The 19,236-nt window shown below is 32.0% G+C and overlaps 1 protein-coding gene across 2 annotated transcripts; it reads left to right on the forward strand.

Moving 5' to 3' along the window:
• The first annotated feature begins 5,450 nt into the window (after nt 1-5,450).
• On the forward strand, nt 5,451-17,805 carry LOC119631342 (prominin-like protein). Of its 2 annotated transcripts, none has more exons than XM_038023461.1 (16): nt 5,451-5,637; nt 8,180-8,554; nt 9,159-9,303; nt 9,373-9,501; nt 9,564-9,751; nt 9,818-9,982; nt 10,038-10,162; nt 11,910-12,075; nt 12,149-12,318; nt 12,378-12,487; nt 13,256-13,360; nt 13,417-14,272; nt 14,341-14,462; nt 14,564-14,614; nt 15,923-16,063; nt 16,671-16,782. In XM_038023461.1, exons 2-16 carry the CDS (start codon nt 8,278-8,280, stop codon nt 16,780-16,782), a joined length of 2,862 nt encoding a protein of 953 aa, XP_037879389.1. In that variant the 5' UTR covers nt 5,451-5,637; nt 8,180-8,277. The 2 variants fall into 2 exon arrangements, with proteins under 2 accessions (XP_037879389.1, XP_037879390.1); XM_038023462.1 differs by having other exon boundaries at nt 5,452-5,637; nt 8,052-8,554; nt 16,671-17,805.
• Nucleotides 17,806-19,236: the final 1,431 nt, after the last annotated feature.

The raw sequence follows: 19,236 nt of genomic DNA on the forward strand, positions 1-19,236 counted from the left end.
GTTAAATAAACTACTTGCGCTCGTTGTCTGCATGTTGAACGTAAGTCTTTTTTTATTTGCAATCGTTATAAATCGTGCTTCGTCAAAACTTTGATACGTTCTTTGATTTTTTTAAGTGAAATGCTTAATTACTAAAGTAAAAAATTTTTATAGATGAATGAATTTTAAAATTTTCCTTCTTTCGTTTGCAGCCATGTTCATGGTATTCAGAAGGTAATTATTCAATGTTTATGTTTGTGATGCGATATCAAAAAACGAACATTCTGCTACTCTTTCAACAGTGTTTATCGAAATTATTGATAATATCCGGGAGAGCCATATACTTGACAAAAAACGTTTATTGGCAAGCACAGCGAAAGCGCTTCATATCACTTGGTTTATTCGCCCCGGACCAATGTCAATCTATTAAGAATAGGATTCCTCACTCACAGAACAGGATTTCGCACTAATGCTGTTGCATTAACGGAAAAGTTTTATCATACCTACTGGTAATTCTACCTATCAGATGAAGTCAAGCCGGTAGAATGTGTTATGCTGGGTCTTTTGTTTTCTAGTGCCCCTGTTTGTGGAGCATAAGAGGACTGCTTTCAATACATCCTGCCATCAGTTAGTTACGAAGGGCAATGGGTAAAGTGCATGTAAAGAAAGCAAGGTATCGATTGCTTCTAAAAACTCCTGTGACCCGTTGCTGCCAAAGACTGTTTACGAATTTCGTTGCGAAGAAGTCAATCTCAAAGAAGATTGTCGATCTGGCCGATCATGGCAATTTGGCGGTTAACATCTCTCTAACCACTTTGTGATTGCTAAGGAACTCGGTATCCATCGTTCGTCTACTGAGGAACACATTAAACATATTCAAACATAATAATAACATTCAAGAATGTTTTTTAATATAATAAAAAAAATTATTTTACTTGATCTTGTTAAAGTATATAAACGAGGAACATATATACAACATTTTATAGAATTTTCATTCAAAAGTTTTAAACATTTAGATATTGAAACCTTTTGGAATAAAGTATTCTTGAGGCGGTAAGAATAACTCGTTATAGCATTATTTGAAATTAAAATACGAAATATTTCCTGTTAGTAGCTGAGTATATATTTGAACTTTTGACAGAGTTGTATGCCAAAAAGCACCACTTTTTGCTTTTTTTTATACCGTGTACTGCCTTGTAAAGTAAAGCTGTGATCAAGCAAAAAAAAAAAAAATGTTAATTCTATCCAGAAGATGTATGCGATATTCCCGTAAGAGGGATGCAATCATATCTAAGGAATCAGCGAACCCACCGATTTAAAGAATTGAATTTTAAAATAGAACGATTAAAATTTGAAGCAATAATTGTATATAAATTAGGAGTAGAAATTTTCGAACACTCTCTCTCTCTCTCTCTCTCTCTCCTGGATTTTTATTCCGACTGACAGGAAATTGCGGGCAAACATTTTTGAAATATTGTCTACTATTAAATAAAATAATAAAATAAGAATAGACTTTGAGTTCCAAGGACAATCAGCCTCTTTTCATAGATATCTGTATGGATATGTTTATTGTCGAAGCAAAGCAGATCAGACTCTTAAGTGCAAAAGAGGAGAAAGAAAAAGATCGACCTAAAGAAAGGCACGGCATAAATCGGGATCTTATTATATAGGAAAAATTTGAATATATATAAACATATGAAAATTTGAGGATTAACGTAATCGTAATTCCATCCAGATAGACTTTTAAGTCAACAGCACACTGCTTTAGTACTAGCTATTGTTGATCAATTTTGATTAAAAGTTTTAATGATGAAATGATTGCCTCAAACATATGATAAAGTGATTGCGCTACAAATAATGGGATTTTCTTTTTTGGACTTTGAAATGTAATTTCCAACGACAAGCCGACGCACTAAGTTCGTTGATTTGATGTACTAGCTGCCTAAGATCAGCGCACGTTTAAGTTATTGCCGATATATCAGCAATTTGCTTAATTGTAGTAGGTGGGTATTGTGCATTCTATGGATAAATTTACATATATACTCAATGTATATTCTGGTTTCCTATGTTTTCCCTCTTTTTAGTGTGTTAGATGAACTTGCCAAAGCGGTTAATTCTTGAACTTTTGTTGGGCCTGCTATCGTAGCCATTCCATGTCATTTTCGATTTTCAAACAACCTTGTAATGAAGGGTTAAGCCCGATATGTAAATATATAAATAAAAAAAATTAAAAATAAACACAAAAATACAAACGAACCAGAGCAACAAAAGTAGATCAACATTAACTTTGAAAATTTGATGGCGACTTTTAAGACGTATCTTAGTTTAACAATTCTTGCACGTAAGGCAATCGGGGCCGCTAATCAATAACTGGAAAACTGCACTGCGATAGAGATTATAATGAATAAATTTTTAAATTCCAACAACAAAAACAAGAAGATAATAATAATAATAAATCAAAGAAAAGACATTGACTAAATTCATGTCTTCCTTTTTATAAAGTATCCGTTCCCTGACCAGCCTTATTAAAATTCTTTTGCATTCTCCTTAATTTTAAATGCTTTTTTTAATGCTTACTACAATCTGCAAAGCAAAAAAAAAAAAAAAAACAAAAGCCACAATAGTGGCAACAACAACATCCGTCTACATATAAATACATAATTTTATTAAAATGCATATGTAAAATAAAATAAAAATTTTTATAAATATAAAAATGATAATACAAGTAGGTTGAAAAAATAAATAAATAGGAAGTACATCTAATTCTTTTTTTACACGATAGATACGTTTCTAAAAGATTTCTGTAAAAGAAGATGTTGGCTGAATGGGAAAATTGTAGATTGGTTCCAAATCTAAAAAGTCAACTGAAAAGCACAATAAACAATATTACAAACTACTGACTAAAGTTCTATTAACAATTTATTTCGTGTTTACACATTTTAATTCATTGAATATATTATAAAAAATAAATTATTATATAATATATTATTATTATTATTACTCTATGCGTAATCCGGGGAATTCCACTCATATACGCATGTAATCGACATAATCTAACTGAATTATGAAAAATAGAACGTGAATGAAAAAATTCGGGGAACATCAAAAAAAAAAAAAAAATTCATTAAAAAAAATGCGTTAAAAAATTTTGTAAAAAAAATTCGTAAATTATTGAAATTTGTGTTAAAACAAAACGATTCGCGTAAAAAGAGGAATATTGTTTCTTTTTAAATCGTGTTAAATTGAATTTCGTTTTTCAAAAATTTGTGTAAAAAGAGAATGTGTGTGTTTCTATTGGCTGAAAATGATTAAATGGTATACTAATTACATACACGTTTACATGCACATTAAGTCCAGCATAGTTTATTTTAAATGATGCTGAACGCCTTTGCTATGAGAATCGTTCTTCAGGTTTCTTATACAGTCCGCGTCGATGCGATTCACACACGAAGAATAGACGGTGTCACGTGATCGCATTAACCGATCGATATTAATAATTCGTAATTGGGCTAATTTCAGGCAATTTTGTTACTCACGACACCGGTTAAGGCCAGGCAAGGTAAAACCGATCGGCTCCATATTCTATATATGTACATACACTCAACAATTCAAACGTGACCAATAACTATTAAAACAATTCGTTCTCAAACTTGTTAAATATGTTGTCTACAAAAAAGCATATAATTTTTATATATGTATATAAATGCCCTAATAGTAAAAATATTTGGACAATTTTCTCTTTTTCAGAGGTGCTCTCAAGAGCTGATTTCTCAAGGCGAAATTGAACCGGGTCATTACAAATTGTATGCATGATGTCTTTAAAAAAAAAAATGCATGTAATTCTTCTTCTTCTGTTACTTATTTTCCTTTGTACAAAACAAGTAAGAACATTATAGTGCGGCAACGCCGACTATTATATGCCATGCACCATTTTGGGTAGTACAGCTATTCCCTCGTTTTGTTAATATCGCACAAAAAAGTACATATTGTTATGCACAATGGAAGGCTCGATTTTTTTCCTATGTAAGAGTTGACGTTTCGTGATAGCGTCTATATATCCAAGTTTGCTACCGTTTATTTTTTTTTTTTTTGGCCGGAAACGCTGCTATGCATTAATTTTCATCATAAACTATTAAAAAGTCCACCTTTTTGCGAAGGGCTTACCGCTCAAGAGATATCTTATATGGAGTGAGTCCAAGAGATGGACCCATGTAGTTCATATTATGTCCAATTAATTATACCCTATACCAATTGTGAGACGGGATATATTAAGTTAGTGCAGACGTATGTAACATCCAGAATGGTTTAAGATAGACGTACTTTTTATGATGCCGTCCGATTTGGAATCATAATCTGAGTTGATCTAAGCCTGTTCGTTGCTCTGTCCGGCCGATGTCTGCTCATGCAAATTTGTATTTAAGCCACAAGTCGCTTTTTTTTTAGGTATTTTGATGAAAGTTGGTGCACTGGCGTGTTTTGACCCAAGGACGAACGCTAATGAAAATGGTTTTGCTTGGTTCACTTATTCGATCACTCCCTATATGCAAACAAATTAGAATTTTCAAAATTTCTTGACAAATATGGCTAAGTAATAATATTTCGGCATTCTAACTTGGTGTGAACACTCTCATATAAGAAAAACTGGGGTTCATGTAACAAAAAGATCCAACATTTAATGCTTTACGATGAAAATCAGGTCATAATTGTAATGTAAAATACAAAAAATTAACTATACCAAATATTGAATAATAACATCAAGACTATTCTTCGTTAACGTCATAAAGCTATCGAAGTCGGTATCAACCAATATAAAAGCAATCGTTAGCCCAAATTGGTCTAAAATAGCTATCAGGGCCTTGTAAATAACAAATTATATACGTACTTATATGTTCTGTTCCCACACTGTACTGTTTAGTTACATTCCTACATTGCATTGATAATTACTATTTATAGTTGCGGTGAAAATGATTACTGTCTTCATGGAGCATCAATCTCAATTATACTTATAAGTAGAATTAAAGATTGCGTAGGGCATTTATACAAACATTTATAAGTTGCAGAATACGTTTATATATACAATTATAAATTGCAGAGGAAACTCGGCTTATGCTTTGCGGAATTTTTTAAAAACTTGCGAAATCCTTGCATAAAAATTGTTGTATTTGATCATAGGAAACAAGGGCGAATTGGTACATATTTTTCAATGCAAATCTTAAATTCTTTACTAGTCTCATTAATGAAAAGCAGACTGTCTCCCATTAACAATTTAGTAACGAATCGAATATTTTCATGTGAGAAATGCTCATAACAATAGCAATCGAATTTTCAACACTAACTGTACCGATAAAATTATCGTTAGTTTACCATCTCGCGTTGTCTTTTATTTAGTCGTTTTTGTGAGGTGTGTTTTTGAGTGTCATAAATAGATGTGTAAAAATATTGCATATAGTGTTTTTCGTCTGCAACAAATTCAAGAGAAATTTTTTTTTATAAGAAAGAAAAATTGCAAGTAAATCAGAAACAAAAATCAACGTAAAGAAATCAAGCTGCTGTATAAAACCAATATCCATATGATGTACTGACTATTTATATTATTATAACAATGCCTTTGTGTGTAAATTAATCGATTGATGAAGTGAAAGGAAGTTGATAAAAAAGGTATACTATAGTTATATGGAAATAAAAGATAAACAATTTAATTGGAGTGGCTGGCTGCACTTTTGTGTTCATACAAAATTACAAAGAATACACTTGTTCATATATGCGATAAAGACAAGATATGCATACGATTGCTATAATATCTACAGGGCACTTTATCATTACTCTTGCAACCCATGCAAGTAAGCACTGGAAGCGAGCGCAATGTGTAATCTTTATATGCCCACCTAACTGAAAGAAGTATGCCTTTAGTAAATTATTTAAAAAAATGTTGAGAAAAACAGAGAAACTTCTTCCATAATTAACAATGTGCAATTCAATCTCAGAGCGTCGGTTTATTGCCACGGATTTTATTACTGCCACAACGCATTTGTGCGCACCATACCTTTTATCTAACAAATTTTTACTCTAAACAATCTAAATTATAAAAGAATTTATATAGTCCTGCGTTTTCTACACACACAAATATTCATATGAGAATAAATCAACAATGCGATTATTGTTAAAGAGCGACAGTGAGTATTGAGTCTTAATTGTTGTACTCTGTTGCGGCGTTACCATCTAGCAGATCATCATATTGATGAATAGTTTTTTTTGTTTTCTTTTGTTTTGGAAATTTCGCTAAAATGTCTGTTGGAAGAGTTGGGAACTTTTATAAATTGACTCAACGAATGAGTGCCCCGAATTCCAAATAACTGATTTTCTACTAATAATTGAACAAAAGCGTATTAGTGGGGCTGCTCAGTTAAGTAAAAACAATTATTTACATATGTTTACAATAAGATATTCGCTTCAAAGTTAATAAAAATCCGTATTTGTGTAATTCTACATGAAGCCGAATAATAGGAGCAACTTGGCTGATTCATTTCTTTAACTTTTCATTCGTGGAATTTTCTTTTGTATGGGCGCTTCCATTTGGTTCTCACTATTCATATTCATTAAGCAAAAGATTTTTGCAAATAATTCTCTTGAAATAAATTGTTTAAGATAAAAGACTTCAATAGAATGGAACATCTGTATATATATCTTAAGACGTTTCGCTTCCAAACAATTTGACAATATAAACGTGTTAAAGTGCATTCCGATTGTTGTACGACATTATTTTTAATTTACTTTCTTATTAATTTCTTGAAATTCCAGATTTTTTAGAATAATATTTATTTAAAACATTATGTTTATAATACAAATAAATATTTCTATACGCATCAAAGAATAATGCAGGTGGACTAGATACGTTATTCGATTCGCAACATTCTCAAGCTCGACCTGCAAACCTCATAAAATTTACATATGCCTGTAATATTGATCGCTATGAGCCACCAAATTGATATTTGTATGTCAAGCCATTGTGTTTTCTTGAAATTTTTGTTTGGCACATATGTCTTTAGTAGATGATAGTCACAGACCAAGCTTTAAAATTCGTCTAACAGCCAAAAATTATTGTATAACTTATAAAAGAAATCAGTGAAAGTCTGGTTATAAATTACTCTCTTCTCAGACGCTCCCTTAATTGGAAAGGCGATTTAAAATATTTATGTACTCACTTTGGTGGGAAACGCAATTTTGACCCCAGGCAAACCAAATTTTTTCAATTGCTAAGTTTCATAATAGATGGGAAGTTAACGTTGCATTTGCGAATTAATGCGATTAGTCGAAGCTTACGTTCATTTGTAGAGTATAGGGGATTAATGTTTCTTTTAAAGTTTATCATGAATCCGTTCGTGAATTCGCATTTCTTAACAATATCATTTGCCCAGTTAAGTATAAATTACGGCATATTGAAACAAGTGTAAGCAATATCTCAAGTGTAACCTAAAGAATTTTGAATTTGTATTAGATGATTTGTATATATAGACGACTAATGTAAACTGACCCCATCCAATTTTCATTCAATGCAATACCGTGAATAGTGTTTCATTTCGGTATTATTCTGGTTTTCCATATAAATAATAATAACCTTGGTAGTGGTAATATCACGCACTTTTCAAAAAAAAAAAAAAAAACATGGTGGAGGAGGGGAGCTGAACAAAAGCAATGCGAAATGTCGTCACAATTGGTCTAAAGTTTTATGTTCTTGCTATTGCTCCCGCTGCACTGCCAACAAAAAGCCCCCAACTGCGCAGTTGCTATATTATTTAAATAGCCCTCGCGTTGTTTTCAGATGTTAAAGAGAGATTTTATGTTCGTGATAAGGTCTCATTTGAGAAAGTTTCACTCAAAACATGAAAGATATACTTCATGCTTTGCACATGCTGCACTATATGTGTGCATTAAGTGCACATACATGTAATTTTTTGTTTATATTTAAGTAAATATGTATACTTATATATGTGATGTGCAATCGATTTTAACTAACACACTTAGAGTCAACAAAACTGAAATCTTAAAAATTAATTTATATTTTTCATCGTTAGAATAATCCCGCTTTTATTTGGGATAGCTATGTTCAAATCGCAATTGCAGCTTGTGTTGGACTAGAATCGAGAATTTGAGCTATCTTAAATCTTAACAAATGAAAAGCATAATTGTAATTAATTTAAAGGAAACTGTGCATAAGACTGTCCTATATATTTATGGACATTGGTAATTACTTTTTTGGACGGATTGCGATAGAAAAAGACTAAAGCAAAATATTCAAAAATGGTTGCCAAAGTTAATCATAAGTGGTTCAAATATATGTATATGCCAGGAATTAGCTCGGCGATAATTTTGGTGCTTTGCTCATTATCATCTTCGTCATACGCCTTCGATATGGGCAACGAATTAAATTTAAAACCCACAAAATACTCGGAATGGTCGAAAAATATAACTTATCGAAGTACGAACGAATACAATGCACGTGGTATGAAACCCTTATATGAAATTACACACAAAGTTATGTGGTTCCTGATTGGCAGCGAGGATCCTTTACCCAATGGTAAGAGGCACAAAATAAAAATAATCAAATAAAATCTAGTTTATTATAGTTACACCTATCACATTTAAATTTAAATATTAACTTCTCTTACAGTAATTTGTGTTCAAAATAATATGTTTGGGTTTGCGTTGGGTTTGACAACATTCAATCTTTACTTTAATCAATCTCTAAATTAGCATCATTATTGATAACGTGGTCAATATACTAAACTTCATGTATCTACTGCTTAATGAACTGGGAAAACACTGGCAGCCATAAGTTATCCACCTCGGATAGTGATTAAGTGGTATAAAAATGTTTGAAAGACTTCTTTCGAGGAATCACAACAAAATCGTTTTTTATGAGTAACATAGCTCCATATTTTGGCGAACTGAATCGCCTGTGAGTCCCATTACATTTGTGTCTTCTTTTTTCTCATTTTTATATATAAGAATTTCCAATTACTTACTAAATTGAACATGGTTAAAATACTGGCTAAACTATATCAAATCAATATGTCAGTCTGTCTCTTCAAACCACGTATATATAGCTAGCTTAGGCAGGCATAAAAAATTTGTTGCAGATTCAAACGTAATCGCCTTCACCTTCTCATTTTCCATGCCAGGTTATTTGACGTTTAAGGATTCAAGAGTGCAATGGGGACCAAAAGTTGCAAGAAACGAATGGGGTGATTTAATATTGCATTATTGGCCTATCTTACTTATTGCGATTTTTGTGGGACTGCTTGTGGTCTCGATGCCAGTTATTGGGTAATTTTAAAATACTAGTTAGAGAAAAAAAATACATGTCCTTTTGAAACGTTGCACTTTTAATCACAGTTTATGCTTTTGTTGCTGCCGTTGTGCCGGTGCCTGCGGAGGTCGCTCTGAACCGTTCGACAAAAAACATGACACTTGTCGCCGAGTTTTTCTGGGATTTCTTTTAATAATTTTAGTCACGGGCATTTTGTAAGTAATTCCCTCTCGTTTTCTATTTGCATTCAAAATATCTCCCTTACTCGTTTGAATAGATTTGGCGTTATAGTGGCTTTCGCTACGAACAGTTACATGCAATTTGGTATTGATGAAAGCACTACAACTGTGCGAATTGGCAGCAACGACACGCAAAAATTTCTCTCAGTTACATCAGAACAACTGGAATATGTATTAGTTAATAACTATAACCAACTATCTGATCAACTTGAGAATATATTAAGAGGTACGTTAAGAATAAAAAGATCTCTCTCCGAAAATGGGAAAAATTGAATAATTATTTTTATCATAGAAACCTCTCAGTTTATTATAACGCAATTAGAAAAAAAATCAATGGCGATATCAGTTGGTTATCTTACCGATTTTCTTAGAAAACTGCCTAACCTAAAAGATAAGCTCTTAAAGATGAGAGCAATAACGAAAGATTTGCGAGTTTACGCTTCTCAGCTTAGCGATGGTATGTACATTAATCATATAATATATTATCTGCTTTTTCATTTTATAATATTTAGGCTTACGCGGTGTTAAACGGGATTTATTGGTAATGCTCACAAAGTGTTCGGTGAAGTCCTGTCAGGATGTTTTAAATAATTATGAAATTGGAAAATTGGATGCTAACGGCATACATTATGATCAGGTGCGTTTGAAATTAAAAATAAGATATTCATTTAGAAAATTATTGGAAAATGTCAAATGAAAATCTCTTTCAAAAATGCTGCATTAATAAAAAGATGGTAGATCGTTATTTTCCAAAGGTATGTAAACATTAGGAGCAATTGAACATCGGCATGCAATTGTTAGCAAACTCATTACAAAACCTTGAATGTTGTTTTATTTTGGACTTACTTGTTTTGACCTTTACAAATCCCTGTCTAAGATTAATTTACAAAGAAAAAATTTCGTTCCAGAAAATCCGAAAAATCTTGCAGCTTTTCGTTGTCGCGCGAATTAAGATTTTTTTAAATGTCAAGTTGTTCTCAACTGTAAAAATTACTAATCTTGAAGTCTCTTATCATCTTATTTGTGGCAAGGGCATATTAAATTTGGGCTTGGAAAAGGACTTAAGGCAAAACTATATTTTATTATACAAACAAATGAATAATCATTTCTTAAATGTAAACATGCCTAGTCTGATTTATATCCATATTCATGTATGATGAATTTCCATTCATCTAGTGGCTCCAAATTTTCGAAACATTTTGATGTATTAATATGTTTTGGTCTAAACACGAACCTTGACAATATATAAACTCGAACTACGTTTGCGATCATTCGACAATCAACGACGTATTGTGACAAAGTCGTTATCTGAGACGAATGTTCGAACGAAGAAAATGAAATTTCGTTACTCCGTAATATTGGAGAAGCGTGACAAATTTTTCACATTTCTCTACAGGTTCACAGAATATAAAAATTCTTATTATTGTAGTTTAGGCATAATTAGCCTTTTTTTTTTTTTTTTTTGGTTTTGAAAACAGAAGTTCAGTTCATCGTACGTGTTCTTCAATTGATTTGGTCAATTTTCAATATCATCCGCGCGTACAAGACCTTTCAATTTTTCTAGTAAAGGCGATATCTTGATTCTTGGGATTGACAAAATGCCTACCACAGGCATTACTCCAACGGACAAACCGACATGTTTAAATCGATTCAGAATATGATACTGATCAAGAATACATTATAGCTCTGACGCTTATTGGTGGATGCTGCAAACGTTTTGACAAAATAAATATACCTCAATCCCTGGTGGTAGATATGAAAATCAGTGTCTCCATAAAAAGCAATTTTAACCTCCATGTGGCAGCAAAATGTTATTTTTAGTAATATATCAATTGAATTTGCTGTTTTAGGTTCGGATTACGTAGGTATATTTTTTGGAAAAACCTCACACTTCTTTTCAGAATTTTTAAGATGATTAAAAGTTCTTTTCATAAAAGCTTGCTTATTCAATGTCTGTTATAAAAGAATATTAGAATAACATAAAGGTAGTCTAGAGACACAGATATATATATATATATATATTCTTACAAGCGACCTGAGACGACTTTGACCAAATAGAAAATGTAAGCGCTTATCGTATGGCTTCATATGTTAATAACGCCACTACTTTTGTAAATTATATTGTTTTCTCACAATTCTCTTATTATACGCGAACACAATGCAAAATATACGATTTTATACGCGATAAAACGATTAGTCATTATATATTTGAACTTTGTAAAATGCGCGAAGCATGGGGACTATTAGATTTTATTAAACCTTTTTTCGTTATTTCTTAAGTAATTTTATACTTGGGATGTTGACCATAATATCATCATAGACGGGTCGCAATATCATTTTAATTTCCTTTATGTATTAATACAAGCTTATTGTATATTTTGTAGCTACCCGATGTGACCGAAATCATTAAAAACTTGGATCTTTTAATAAGTGAAAATATAGCTTCTGCCGGAGAACGGGGAAGAAATGCCCTGCAAGACATGCGAGCGCATTTAAATAAAACGATTACCAGCTATACACCGCAAATAATAGATTCGATTAACAAAGCAGGCAAGATTAATTATAAAAAAAAAAAAAGCATTTATTTCTCTTTTTCAATATCACGTTCACGTTTTCACTTTAGGAGAAGGTTTGCAAAAGGCATCTAATAATATAAAAACTTCTTTGCATAAAGCATCAAAAGCTATCAGTACTAATACGAATAAATATGCCGAACTAACCGATGATTTCCTAGCAGAATACAGTCCATACAGATTCTATTTGGGAATTTGCGTATGCTCGGTTCTTTTACTGGTAGTAACGAATGACATTTTTTCAATTCTAATAATAAATATTTTCATTTTTATCATCAGATATTAGTGTGTTTGGTGGCAGCTTTATTTTGCGGAGTATGTGGCAAACGGCCTGATGGCTACGGTGATGATTGTTGCAATAAAGGCTCCGGTTCCCGATTCCTTATGTTGTAAGTATTAAAAACATTCTTGTCTAAATTTTATAAAAAGGCAAGAAATCCATTTTCGTTTCGAACCGATTCACACATCTCTTGTATACGAAAAACATGTAAAATTGTAACTTTTTCTCAAATTTGGCCGCGTCAGCTCGCTGATTGCAATCACTTTCGCAAATAAAATAAATAAGCCCGTCGAAGGTTGTTGTCTCCTTTTTTCGTGAAGGCTTTAGCTACGATGGACGTGTTTGTGGGAGGCTCGATATGCATATTAAAATTCTCCTCTTATGTCCAAAGAATGGTTTAAACAAAATACGCCTCAACGTAAAAAATGTGTCTAGGAGATATAAGTGTGAATATGCCGATATAATATCACGGTCAATTGAAAGTATAAACACAAGCATGTGTTTGAAGACAGATATCTGGGAAACGTAGTTATTCACTTATTGAGACCTATTAATACCTTTTTGTAGACAAAGGGGCAAAGATCTCAAAGCTTTATCTTGTCCGTCAGTAAACTTGTTAAAGGAGACTGACTAATCGTAATCACTACCCATATGCAACAGAGAGTCCTTTTGCACCAATCGGAAAAAAGGAATGAAGAAGACTTTAAAGGGAGAATAATTCTTCCTTTTTGGCCGCACGTTTAGACGAGAGCCTTCGTTATTTAACCTAAAAACTTGAAATAAAAAATGAAAATTGTAAATAGATATACACATACTTACATAAATATATTACACACACACATATATATATATATATATATATTTGTTTTTCTTCTAGTGCTGTTGCCACAATATTTCTAACGATATCGGCTATAAGTTTAATGGCATTGATACATTTTTTTATCGGAATTGTAGCATTTAGAGGCATTTGCGTGCCTTTAAGGTATGTTGTCTTTAATAAATTGAAGGCAATTAATTAAAAAATCTTTTCACACACAGAGATCCTCAAAATGATGCTGTTTTCGCCGAATTAGATAATTTGATTGATTTGAATGAAATTTTGTATCCTGCGAAAATTAAAGGAAAAACAGCTTCCGGCTCTTTACCTCCTTTTCGTATTTCTCATATAATTGCTGCATGCCAAGCTAATCAAACAATATATGAAGTTTTACGTATTCATAATCATATCGATATTCATGAAATTAACGAGTACCCATCTCAGTATAACATCAATCAAACTCTGCAAAATCTTGTAAATGGCATCGATTTCGATGACAGTAATATACAAATATTGACACCCACCGATAAACAACGTATCCTAGATTTGGGCGAATCAGCGTTAAAAAATTTCGATTCTGGTCAATTTGTAGACAATTTAAATGATACCATAACAAAACATTCCTTAACAGAAATTGCCAATCAGTTAAGAGAAACGGCAAAAAAAATTACCAGTGATGACATGAAAGATGTACAAGTCAGTTTACGTAATCAAGCATTGCATTTAGAAACTTATGATCAAAACTTAGTCATTCCAATGAAAAATCAATCAGCGGAACTAATAAGGTTAGCGCAAGACCTGGACCAAACGTTACGTTACAAAGATCGTCCCTTCCAAGAATCTATACCATTATTAGTAAGTGAAATAGAAAGAGCTCAAAATTTTATACAAAAGGATGGTCGTCCATTTGTCAAAGCAACAGCAGAAAATTTTACACGTTATTTTGCTGGTGAAATTGAACGATATTTGAATATGGTAGTGTTTGCCGTTGAAAAAAAGATCGGAATTTGTGCTCCAATGGCACAAGTCTATGATTCTGGGATAGTAGCAGTTTGCAATAACATTGTGGATCCCTTGGTCAGTTAAGTTTATATTATATGAAATATTTAAAAGACACTTTTTAAATATACATTTTTAACTTAAAGAACGGTTTTTGGGCCGGTGTGGTATGGTGCGTCTTGCTTTTCCTACCGACATTGATTGTGGCAGTTAAGTTATCGGGCTTATATCAAAAGTCCGATCCTTATCCAGGGCCTTTAGTTGAGTCGTAAGTACGCTTTTCCCTTATTTTATGATTACCTTTATCTAATATGCGCATTCTTTTTTTTTTGTTTTTTCATTAAAATGCGTATTTTAATAATTTTGCAGAGAATATTTGTACGATGCTTACAGTGAACGCGATCACATCCCATTAGCCAAGTAAGTTGTCTGACTTTTGACATTATCATCTCTTTGTGATATATTAAGAAGCAGGCACAATAATATAAATTGTATGTATTATATGTATGCTGCTATGTACTGTAAATAGTAGATGTGCTTTTTTGTTACGATAGTCATCTTTAGATATTTTCTAAGTTGTTTTTGACAGTTTTACTCGCCCCGATTCGACATTCGTTAAAAATGCAATTTCCTGTCTGCAGTCGTAATATAAAAATCACAGAAAACCGCACAGACCGCGATTAATAGCAATCTAGTTTGTAAGATCACGTTAAAACGGACGCGCCAATTTATAACCTAATGCTTTTGGAAAACAGTTACGTTCAAAAATAACGTTGAAAATACTCTACCAATATATGGCTTCTTTATGGAACCATTGAAATATTATATTTTCAAACTAAAAACCTTCCTTTTTAAACAACAAAGCCCGATTACCCGATATCGATGTAAATAAATCTTGTGCAAAAATTGCCTTGAATTGTTAACTGATATGTCCATAATTAGCAAAAAATCATTTGATTTTTATGCGTTATTCCGGTGGGGTTTTTGGGGGTGTAGCGAATTGAAATGGCGATTGTAACATTTGAAGATCCCATATTCACAGTTCGAATATAGTTCCTTAAATATATTGCATTAAGTTTTACAGAGCGCTATTAATTGTAAGTCGTAAATACTCTGACTGATAATAAGGCACTTCTCCTCTTTCATGGTGGGCTCCGTCAACTCTTATTATCCTTTGTAAGAAATAAATTAACTGACATTTCTCAACCATCGAAAAATTCTTATTTTGAAGATACGCGGTAAAAGAGACGCATTTCTTCAAAATTTTTCAAAGACATTGGGTTAATATTAAGTAATCAGTATTAAAGAGTCTTAGTGGATTATTGAGCCGTCATATTGAATTGCATTTTGCAGATGGACTTGAGTTAGATCCAAGTTTTCTTATATCGATCGAATTGTTATAAGCTCTTCTGCCCGTCTTTTCGTGTTCAATCGACTGGTCGGAATTTTTGCCCGATTTTGATGAATTTTGGCGCATCGACTTGTTTTGATCCATGAACGAACGGTATTGAAAAAATTTTCAATCAGACTACTCTTTCGACTACTTCCCACTACTTACGTCTTAGTTTGAAAAATCGTTATATTAAGTTAGTTGTGTCAAACAAAGTGTAGAATATTTAGCGGTGGGCACTGGCCCATTGTAGTGCTTTTATTTTATTTTTAGTGTATTACATTTTCCGAAATTTTCGTGCATTGTAACAGCTAACCAAATTTTGTTAATTTATTTAGTGGTCTCAAAAACAAACGCCGCAAAAACAAGAACCAACGTAGAAGAGACTATTACGATGAACCCGTGGGATCAACGTCGCATGTGGTAGCGACAGCGAATGCGGGTATACGCGATACTCGTTACAACGATATGGCACCTAAGTGAGTTTTTTTTTTTTGTTTGACTGAGTTTTATTTTATAAACTATGCCAAACTTTTTGCTACGTAAAGCATCTCTCTTTGACATCGCATGCAGTAAATATTCAGTGTTCGTTACATCCATTTATGCATAAAAACTTGATAGAATTGAACGTAAAATTTAAAAATTCATATTTGCTTAATATGAGGAGTATTCAAAGAAATCAACATAGCGTTCACATTTTGCTTTATTTATGTTTCAAATAAATTTTGCTATTACGGTGAGCACTGTATGGGGATTCATTGCTGCGAGCAGAAGCTAAAGAAAAAAGTGGTCGATCTGCGCCCCGAATTGCTACTTTTTTCATCTTCTTCTTCACATGTCAACCCGTACCAATTTCCTTCATTTGCACATATAAAGAAGAAATAAATACAAAAATTAAGAAAAGTCGAGTTTTTCCTTTACTCAAATACTCATACTGCATTCGGATTGATTATATATATTTATATATATGTATAGTAAAGCACATGAAGATTTTTAATATTTACTATATAAGAGAAAACATCAATTTGATAATGTTTTTTTTTATCATTATCATTATTATTATTATTATTATTGTTGTTTTACTAGGCATTGGGACGGCGGTCCACCGAGATATCAAAATCCGCCTTTGGCCCCACCAGCATCTGAATATGAGCGCCCTCCGCCATATTATTATCCAGGCGCCACTGAACAGGACTAAGTCATCTATATTGAAATTCAATTATAAGTTGAAGATTTTTCAGTAGATAACATCGTAATAAACCTTAAATAATGACAACAGCAACAGCACGAACAGTAACATAACCTTGTTCAGTATTACCGAAAACGATTAAAAATTATATGCCATCTATTTAAATAAATATATGTATATGTAATGTTAAGAGTAGTCTAAAAGGCAACCAAAATAAGGAGGAAAATTGTTTAGCAAACATAAGCTACTGTTATTTATTAAAAGTAAAACAAAAAGCAAAAACGCAAGCCGTTATAAAGCTTATTCTCTCTCAGTCCTTGAAAGAAAAGACAAACATACAAAAGGATAATTAAACTTCACAGCACAAGTGTAATGTTACGGTTAAACTTATTAAAGTTTACCGTAAAAACACTCATTTAAAAAAATGTAATTCCAATTTTATTCCAATTTAAAGAAACAAATTCTAATCTATACATTATCTAAAGATCGGACAACATGTATTTTCGGACTGAGCGAACCGAACCCTGCACAGCGATGACATCTAGAAAGTGCGAACTTTTGTATGGGTGAATGTGTATGAGAGCATGCGTGCGTGCGTGCGTGAGTGCGTGCGTGTATTTGTGTGTATGAATGCGTAAGATAATTACACGTTTTATTACTTAATTACGCTATATTCATCAACTTTACGTTTGACGAATATTGATTATTTAAATTGTATCTGAAATTGCTTTTCTTGAATTGTTGCCTATTTTTTTTTTTTTTTTTTCTATTTTTTTCCCAATTAAACCAACTGCGAACTAGGCTACATATATAATTTTTTACGTTGTGAAATTTTTTATTATACAACTTTAATTTAGTATACTATTTTCTTCTTAAATGATTAATTATTATTATATTAGATATTGACTAGTTTTCAAAATTTATAAAAATGTGTACATTCGCCAGCGCCTATAACAACTGCATTTGAAATTTGTTTCATTTTCTGTTCTGTGTTCTGATATTATTACACTAAATTTAATTCAAGTTCATAATATAAAGAAATTTTTAACTAAACCATAAATCTTATAAAAAGAAAAAAAAAAAAAAAAAAAACGAGGAAGATTAGTTGAATTATAAGACAATGTTGCCAAAATATTATTACTCAACGGAGGCATTTAATAATAACTTTATAATAAAGAAAAGGTGAATATTTGAATCACCAACAAATGCATTTTTCGATATAATAAGTATTAATCCTCAATAAACTGTCTTTTTACAAAGTATTATTAAATTAAACGGAACGAACGTAATCGATGCCTGTCAAGCCCGTGTAATTGCAGGTTGTCATTTATTAAAGCATTAATTGATTTTTTCTTTTGATTTTTTTTTTTTTTTTTTTTTTTTAAAATTTACAAACTTCTCCCATCTTTCGTTTTTTTAATCTTACTTGTTTGAAAGCATATCCTTTTTTTTCACAGTTTGCAACAGCGACTGTTGAATTGTTAAATATAACTTAGAACGCAAACTACTTGTAAGGTACACTTATAAGATAAACCAACCGTGTGAGCATTTTGTTTTAATGATCTTTCTTAATAAGGATGGAAATTATATTAAAAGTTGGAAAGAGAAGAGACTATGCTGTTCCAAAAATAAGCTTTTCAAAATTTAAGAAGTGGACGTAGGTTTGCAACTTCCTATAGCTATGCCCATAACATTGCAAAGCGTCTACAAGCGTCTACTTTCACATAATTACAGGAACAAATTTAATTTTTAAAGAATAATTGAAAAAAAAAAAAGAAGAAACTTTAATGCAAGGATATCCGAGGCAAATAAACTCAAAAACTAAAGCTGCTATAAAGCTGCTATTCACTCATGTCGAAGCCGTGTACATGAGTCCGACAAATGTTTGCATCAGTTTTCAATTCGAGATCGATAAAGATCTTAAGTTTACGATTTTGTAAGATTATGTCCGTTCTCTAGTTATTATGCGTCCACTTCGGTCCATTTCCGAACTCCATCTGTATGATTGTGTCAAGAATGTTTGTAGTGTGTGTTGTAGTAGCATTCTTGTAAGCAAATGAATAGTTTGTGAACTTTGTTACGAAACTAATATAAACATACACAATATGAAGTAAAATATATACATTCATATATGAAAGCAAGGGATTGATAAAGCATTGTCCCTCGAGAATAGTTTTTTTTTTTTATTATACTTTCTTGTAACAATGAACGAATGGAAGTAGACACGAGTTTTGTTTGCGCTTGTATCGCCCAGAAATACGCTTCAGAATTTTTCAACTATTTAACATTATATAGTGATTTAGCTACGCCCGTCCGTCTCTCCGTTCATTCAGGTCTATTATTTTTGGAACATTTATGTGTCTTCTTAATGGCCTTAGATCAGAATAGGTTAAGAAATGCTATGCAATTTGTCAATCTGAAACTTAGGAACAAATATTCTTGTAACAATTCACGGCAATAGCG

Source organism: Glossina fuscipes, unplaced genomic scaffold (assembly GCF_014805625.2).
Source record: "Glossina fuscipes isolate IAEA_lab_2018 unplaced genomic scaffold, Yale_Gfus_2 1, whole genome shotgun sequence".
In the NCBI taxonomy this organism is placed as follows: domain Eukaryota; kingdom Metazoa; phylum Arthropoda; class Insecta; order Diptera; family Glossinidae; genus Glossina; species Glossina fuscipes.